The sequence below is a fragment of the Helianthus annuus genome, chromosome 12 (genome assembly GCF_002127325.2).
Source record: "Helianthus annuus cultivar XRQ/B chromosome 12, HanXRQr2.0-SUNRISE, whole genome shotgun sequence".
Lineage (NCBI taxonomy): Eukaryota > Viridiplantae > Streptophyta > Magnoliopsida > Asterales > Asteraceae > Helianthus > Helianthus annuus.
Genome location: NC_035444.2, coordinates 82581467 through 82590264, shown reverse-complemented (window position 1 = coordinate 82590264; position 8798 = coordinate 82581467). Strand labels below are relative to the sequence as shown.

At 43.6% G+C, this 8798-nt stretch overlaps 1 protein-coding gene across 1 annotated transcript; it reads right to left on the bottom strand.

Annotated features, from left to right (window-relative positions):
* Positions 1-7893: 7893 nt before the first annotated feature.
* On the bottom strand, positions 7894-8505 carry LOC110893123. The gene has a single exon (XM_022140243.1). It carries the CDS (start codon positions 8503-8505, stop codon positions 7894-7896), a length of 612 nt encoding a protein of 203 aa, XP_021995935.1.
* Between the last annotated feature and the right edge of the window lie 293 nt (positions 8506-8798).

The window sequence follows — 8798 nt, the reverse complement described above, 5'->3', positions numbered from 1 at the left end:
GAGGGAACAACAAGTCGTATTTCATGTCGTTCCTGGAGGCCCCCAAGAAGAACGACTAATAATTATTACCGGCATCTTCAGCCATTACCGGACAGACTATATGTTTATAGATCCGGGAAGCTCGATGGACGTCATATATGAGCAATGCTTCAAACAGCTCGATCCAGAAGACAAAGCACGTTTAGAACCGGTTGATTTTCCTCTCACCGGATTCTGTAATGAAGTTGTATTCCCATTAGGGCAGATAGCTTTCCCGGTGACTCTATCGGATGGTGAGCATTCACGAACAGTCACAGTAAATTTCATGGTCATGCCGGCAACATCGCGACATGATGTCTTGCTCGGGAGAAGGTCACAAAGAGAATTCAGCATGATCACCTCTATTCCACACGCTGCATGCGGATTTCCAACGGAGACTGGAGTAGAAATTCTATACTCAAGCAAAGAAGTCATGTACGTAGATGACGAACCACCGGCAAAGGTAGCCAAACCGTCAGCACCAAATGAGCCGGAGAAATGGGTCCTGAACAGCGAATATCCGGAACAGACCATCCTGCTAGGACACACCATTTCACCGGTAACACGGGAACAGTTAAAAGAGTTGCTGACCAACAACAAAGATATTTTCGCATGGTGCCCAGCAGACATGACGGGGGTTCCATGCGACATAGCACAACATTGCTTGAATATCAAACCAACAGCAGAACCTGTCGCTCAGGGAAGGCGTAGCTTTAGTGAAGAAAAAGCAAAAGCCATGGACGAACAGGTAACATAATTACTCAACGCGGGAATCTTACGTGAAGTTAAATACCATACATGGGTTGCCAACCCAGTAATGGTACAGAAACATAGTGGCGGATGGAGAATGTGCGTCGACTTCAAAGACCTGAATAAAGTGTGCCCAAGAGATTGCTACGCGCTTCCGGAGATAGACAAAAAAGTCGATTCTCTAGCGTCATTCAGATGGAAGTGTTTTCTTGATTGCTACAAAGGCTATCGTCAGGTCCAGATGAAGGAAGAAGACGAAGATAAAACAGCATTCCGAACAGACAAGGGCATCTTCTGTTACACTAAAATGCCTTTTGGCTTGCGCAACGCAGGCGCAACTTACCAACGCTTGATGGACAAAGTTTTTAAAGGAGACATTGGCAAAACAGTCGAGGTATACATGGATGACCTCGTCATCATGAGCCACGAAGAAAACACAATGCTCGACAATATTCAGCGCACGTTCGACTCATTGCGCAACGTAAACCGGAAATTAAATCCAACAAAATGCTCTTTCGGCATGGAAGAGGGGAATTTTTTGGGTTTTATAGTCACAAGAGATGGGTTTAAAGTAAATCCAGAAAAGGTGCAGGCCATTCAGCTAATGCCATCGCCAGCAACAATAAAAGAAATGCAAAGACTCGCCGGGCGTTTAGCGGCCTTGAACAGATTCTTGGCTAATCATGCGGCAGGGTCTTACCCATTCATCAGCACGCAGCGAAATTGCGCAAAGAAAACTGACTTTCAGTGGACACCCGAAGCAGAAGCAGCATTCAAACAAATGAAAGAATATTTAATTCAGTTACCTATGCTGACTGCACCAAAAGAAAAAGAACCATTGGTTTTGTACCTGTCTGCGGTGGAAGTAGCAGTAGGAGCAGTATTGATGGTAGAGCGAGAAAACATTCAGACTCCAATTTACTATATAAGTAAGATGCTCACCGGCCCAGAAACTCCTTACTCGATGATAGAGAAACTAGTCTTGGCATTAGTACATGCAACGCGACGCCTACGCAGGTATTTTTGGGGCCATGTCATCATAGTTCTCACCAATTATCATTTAGGCCAAATCTTATCCAAACCCGACGTGGCGGGAAGGATGGCAAAATGGGCTATGGAGCTGGGGGGATATAATATCTTGTATAGACCAAGAACGCAATTAAAGGGCAAGTTCTGGCAGACTTTGCCACCGAAGTTCCCATCGATAAAGTTCAAGAATGCGAAGCAATCCAGAACCCTATTCCTGTTTTCGATGATAGGGTGTGGACTTTACACACAGATGGCGCTTCCAATGATGACGGAGCCGGCGCAGGCCTTCGATTAGTCAGTCCTGATGATCACGAACTTACATACGCCATACGCTTGGATTTCCGAAGTACAAATAACGAAGCCGAGTACGAAGCATTCTTGGCAGGTCTCCGCTTAGCACTTAAAATGGGAGCAAGAAACCTTGAAGCCAACGTCGATTCAAAGCTAGTAGCCGAGCAAGTTAATGGCCATTACGATGCTAAAGGAGAAGCTATGGCATTATACCTTGAACAAGCGCAGGCATTAATCAGCCAATTCTAGACATTCAGGGTTAATCATATAAACAGAAGTGAAAACAAACATGCAGACGCATTGAGCAAACTGGCCGCGACCAGTTTCAAACACTTAGCAAAAGAGGTGCGCATAGAGGTACTGTCCAATCCCTCTGTTCCTCTCAAACAAGTCAACATCATAGAGATCGGCAATCCATCGTGGATGTCCCCGATCATTTTGTACCTACAGCACGGGAAACTCCCTGAGGAAAAAGCAGAAGCCAGGAAAATTCAGAATAAAGCAGTAAACTACGAAATGGCAGACGGCATTCTTTACAGGAAGTCAATCATGGGACCATTACTCAGATGCGTTGACAAGACAGACGCGCAATACCTGATCAGAGAAAACCACGAAGGGTTGTGTGGAATACATGCTGGTCCGCGTATGGTAGTAGCCAAAATAATGAGCGCAGGATATTATTGGCCCGGAATACACGTAGACGCAGTAGAAATCTTACGAAAATGCACAGCATGCCAACGTCACGCGCCAAAGACACTCCGACCAAAAAATCCGCTAGTACCAGTCACATCTGCTTGGCCATTTCAAAAATGGGGCATTGATCTCGTTGGCCCATTTCCTGATGCGCCAGGCGCAGTAAAATTCATCATCGTTGCGGTCGATTACTTCACCAAATGGGTAGAAGCCAAAGCCCTGGCCTCAACCACAGCAATGGTAATCCGCAAATTTATATGGGAACATATCATTTGCAGGTTTGGATTACCATTGCGCATCATCTCGGACAATGGCACAAATTTCGCCTCAGAAGATCTTCAAAAATGGTTCAAAGAAATGAAGATCGAGCATAATTTCGCCTCCGTCGCGCATCCACAAGCGAACGGACAAGTAGAAAGTATAAACAAACAGATCGTTGACGGCATAAAAGCGAGACTTGGAACAGCGCGCAGAGGATGGGTTGACGAACTCCCCAGCATCCTATGGGCACATCGAACAATGCCAAAGACTAGCACGGGAGAAACCCCGTTCAGCCTGGTTTACGGCTCAGAAGCGGTAATTCCAGCCGAGGTTGGCCTTCTGTCACCGCGCATGATAGCCATGGAAAGGCAGAATAATGAGCAAGAGCGAAGAATGGACTTAGACCTTCTTGAAGAACGGCGCGAAAACTCCACCATCACTGAAGCAAGGTACAAGTCCAAACTCGAAAAATATTATAACGCGCGCGTACGCGTATGCACTTTTGTTCCCGGGGATTTCGTCTTACGCGACAACGAAGCATCAAATGCGGAGAAACCGGGCAAATTGGCCCCAAGGTGGGAAGGACCATATGTCATCAATGAAGTCCTAGGCAAGGGCGCATATACCCTTAAGAGAATTGACGGGACTCTAGTTCCCCGCACCTGGAACGCGCAGCAGCTGCGCAGGTGTTACATATAGGACAACTCACTCACAGGCAATATGTTTCCTCTTTTCATATTGTAAGCCTTGCGCTTTATTAATACAAACACTATTTTCATGATCACTGTTTGTTACAAATTGCATAAAATTCCTTTGGTTCGCGCGAAAACAATATGGTAAACATTGTACACCTCATGAACAGTTCGGAAAAAAGAAAGAAAAGCGCAGCATAAGCGCATATTCTGGACAAACGTTCACACATGAGCACAATACCATCTCTCATTCGCTCTAACTAATCAAAGCAATTAAAAATATGCAACACATTGTAATCCAAACATACAAAGCAAACCCTAACATGAATAATATTACATCAAAAATATGCACATCATCAAAAGTGTAACCACAAACACTTAGCAGGATCATGACAATGATCTTCACAAAAAATCGTTCAGATTTACAAAAAAGGATGAAAGAAAGTCCTAAAAGTCAAACACCTAACCAGCATCAGAATCATCATCAACAGACATCTGCCCACACCAACGAGTTCTCCGGCGTTGATATACCAGCCGGCACCCTCCCTTCTGGAGCAGTGGAAAGCGAGCTATTAAGCCATCAGCATCTAGCACAGTACCACCATCAACAACAACCTTGTGCTGGAGAAGCTTACAGCTGGAACCAACCGTCGCCGGGGAAACAGGTTCGATCGGATCCTTTCTGGTAACAATTAGAGGCGATGAACGAGAAAGAAGAACGAGACCTTCAGCAGCCTCATAAACCCTAAAAGCATCCAACAAGCGACGAGTATAGTAAGAACGTTTCATCTTCTTTACCAGAAAAGGCTAAAAGCAAAGCATCTTAAATGTGCACATATATAAGGGAACTCAACTTCAAGGAAGCTTAAACCATCATGATTAACCGTCAGAAAAATATCACATCCAAACGGCGCTGCAAGAACTGGAGTCATATCTCCATTAAATGAATCTGACAAACGCCGTTACACATCCCAATAAAAGCAGGCAAATTTTTGCAAATTCCACCTTCCCTGCCAACTGACGTCATTATACATCATGGCATGACTTTCAAAGAACAAATTTCTTTTTTTTTTAATACAAATAAATCTTCTCATCGAAGATTCTTCATTTTTCGTAACAAAAAGCATTTCCCTCTCAAAAGTCCAGTGCTCCACTTACTTGCATAAGTACAACACTAGACTGGGGGGACTTGAAGGGGTAAGGTCCCAAAAACCCCATAAAAGGCGATGGGAACCATACCAAAACCTTACGGATCAAACCTTATACCTTGCGCGGCAGCGTACTGGTCTTACAAACAAAGATCTAAAGAGCAGTCAAAATGTCAAAACTTGCGCGCCCAAAGGAACTCATAAACCTTTGCGCTTTCTCCCATAAATAAAGGATGAAAATCCTGAGATAAATACTCCCGCCTTTATATCCGGACTTGGATATTATTTACCCGAACTTGGGAATTATTTATCCACCTGTCTCCACACGATAAGGTGACACACCAGATTACAGCAGTAATCTTCTAGAAGGAATACAATTGTGCACCACCAAGACGGTTACAACCGAATGGACACGTGTCACCATCTCATGCGTCCCTGGAATCACAACGGAAGCATGTAAATAAAGAGAAACCTCCACTTGATCACTTTACACATGGCAGATTCCCAGCCTTCGATCTAAGTCACAATCTGTGTGCTCTCACGTCAGATCAGAAAGCTTAACGGAAGGAAATGTAACCGCTTACGGGGTTAGCATCTTCCGTTAACTTTTCACTAACAGGTTTTCCTGCCCAAATGACTCCCGGCTATAAATAAGAGATAAAACCCAGGTATGAAACAAGTTACACACACTTACTAAATACATCATCTTCTTCTTCATTACCAATACTTATTCTCACACCGGAGTCGGGTCAAGGAGAGAACCCCCTTTCTCCCCTTGGCGAGGCTAACGGTGCTCTTTTTTGGAGAGTTATCGGAGAAGAAGGTCAATCAGATCTGAATCAATCGGGTGGAAACTAACCTTTTATGCGGATTCAAACCCCCTAGATATCTCGGTTCCGACCATTTATCTAGTGTTTCTTCAAGTAAACTGATCGGATTTGGGTGATTCCTGTTTGATCGGATAACTTGGGTCATGATGGGGTTTCTGTTGTCTAGCATGCTGTCACACTGTCTCGATCAAACCACAAAACCTTCAAAACCTAACAACTTTCAAGTTTTCAAAAAGATCAGATCGCGGGACGGATCGCCGTCCGATCGGATTGCCATCCGATCGAACCGCAATCCGATCGGATTGCACTTGAGTTTCCATATTTAGTCAACTTTTCAAAATTTCAAATCAACTAAATACTGAACGGATTGCCGTCCGATCAAGTGACATTTGGAACTTCGACACTTAACCATTTTCATAATTTCCAAGGAACATCAGTTTCTAACGGATTGCCAACCGATCGGATTGCTATCCGATCGAGTGACAATCCTGCTGTGAACTTGTTCTCACTAAGTGTCCTGCCAATCGGATCGCTACCCGATCGAACGACCGTTCGATCAACGACCATTCGATCGACGACCGTTCGATCGACGACCGTTCGATCGACGACCTTTCGATCGACGACCTGAAAGGTTGAGATACTTCTCTATTTTCAAAATGCTACAACGAAAACTTCAAAGCCATCATACACAAACACATCCTTACCAAACGAATATCAATCCAATCGAATGGCCATCCGATCGGATGACCATCCGAACGGATTGACATCCGATCGGATAGCCATCCGATCGGATTGCCACTCGACACTTAGCCACTTTTCACCGTTTTACGCGTCGTTCATCGCTTATGCTATCGTTAACTGTTCAGGCTAATCTCTCAACGCTCCCTTCAATCCAAGACAATGTTTATTAATTTAAACGCTATCTGTGAGTATACTCGATCCCTTTTTGCTTTATGCACTTTTGGGTGTTACATACGTTACTTATTCAAATCACAACCGACACACAATGCAAACACTATTTATACGCTGACCGTTATTGCATGCTACGTGTTATTCGATGAATGCTTGTATGTTATGTTAACACAGTGACTATTGCCTGAAACCTTAGCAACGATGGTACTATAGTTCGGACTCAGCACCTGTCGTGGACAGGGGTTGTTAAGGGCTTTACTTCACGTGTCCCAGTGGGGATATGTGTTGTGCATTCTACAACTCGCAGTCACGTCTGTGCATATTTCTCTGTCGATAACCTACTTACCTTCCCTTGTACATGTTACATGTTGGTTATGCGTAAATGATTTCGAACTCTATTATATTATCAAACTTGTATGCTCACCTTTACACTATGTGTATTGACATTATTTTAACGTATGTGACAGGTGTTTAGGATGTTGTGCCTTACCTGCTTTTGTGGAATCAAGTAGGATGGAGTCTAGAAACAAACAAAAACAATTTAAATCTGAGTTGTCAGAACATGTTATTTGTCTTTGAGATACTTGGTCTGTAATAATTATTTACTTTGGTATGTTATGGTATGGGACATAATATTTAAATATCTGGTAAATTAGTTGTTATGGATTTCTCCTGGACAATCTGTTTCGCTTAGTGTTGCGCCCCGATGTTTCCGCTATCGGTTGGGGTGTGACACTCAAGAAGGGGGTCTGTTCCAAGCCCAAAAATCAACAAACACCTGGGTAGTTGGGTTAAGTCTTTCGCGAACCCAGCATCTTTTATTAGATTCAATTTGAAATAGAAGTGGGAACCTATCTTTTAGAGGCAAATTGCACACCCAAGGGTCTATCCAGAATCTAATATAACCGCCATCTCCCACCTTGCCTCTGAAATTCTGCATTAAACAAACTACTCCAACCTCCGTCTTATCGGTAGCCATAGCAATACCTTTCCAAATGCCACTGACCTTCTTACACGAAACCGAGCACCAACTATGTCTAGAATAATGAATGGAATCAATAACTTTTCTCCATAGCCCAAAGTCTTCGTTTCGATACCGCCATATCCATTTGGAAAGTAAAGTCGTGTTCACACACCCAAGACTAGATAAGCCGATGGCTCCCATATCCGTAGGAGCCGTTACCCGTTGCCATGACACCTAATGAATTTTATCAATCGAGCTATTCCCTCCCCATAAAAAGCTTTTTATAATCTTTTTAAGACCTCTAATCACCCCAACTGGCGCTTTGAACAACGAAAGAAAGTAATTCGGGATGCTTTAAGAACCGATTTAATAAGAGTAACTCTCCCTCTAATGGATAGCAAAGAAGATTTCCATAGAGCCAACCGAGCCTTGAAGGTGTCAAAAACCGATTTCCAATTAATAATTCTATTCATTTTAGCTCCCACCAAACCCCAAGATGAACAAACAGGATCTCCCACCTTACAATTGAGAACCAAAGCCATATCAGCAACATCAGCCGGATTCATGCCCAAACCAATCAGTTCTGACTTGTTAAGATTGATTTTGAGGCTAGAGACCATATAAATGCATCTAAGCAGCCGAGCAACATTTCTTATATTATTATGCCCCCATTCTCCCATAATCACGCAATCGTCCACATATAATAAGTGAGTTAGAGTCGGCCCATCGTTAGGCAAGACGAAACCCCTTATGGCACCCACCGAACTAGCTTTCCTCATTAGATCACCTTGTCTCATACCTTTAAAACATTGGAACTCAAATGTAGGAGAGCCATTGACAAGAACCGAGGATCGAGCTGTCGAGAGAATTCTGTAGATCCACCGACACCACTGAGGAGGGAACCCCAATTTACTCATGACCAATATGACAAGATTCCAGTTAACATTGTCATATGCTTTAGCAAAGTCAACTTTAAAAAGAAACTGCTCTTCTTTGCCCAAGCGATCGCCTCATTAAGGATCAGCGGGCCATCCAGAATCAACCTGTCCTTTAAGAAAGCCGTTTGTGTTTCCAAAATCACCCTGCCAATCACTTGCTTAAGTCTATTAGCCAAGACTTTGGAAACAACCTTGTTAATGATTCCAACCAAAATAATGGGCCGATAGTCCTCCAAGCCCTCCGGATCCTTAGACTTAGGGATGAGGGTGAT

What these genes read in the sequence shown, in the direction of transcription:
- LOC110893123 (XM_022140243.1), bottom strand. Translation starts at nt 8,505, where the DNA reads ATGAGTAAATTGGGGTTCCCTCCTCAGTGGTGTCGGTGGATCTACAGA.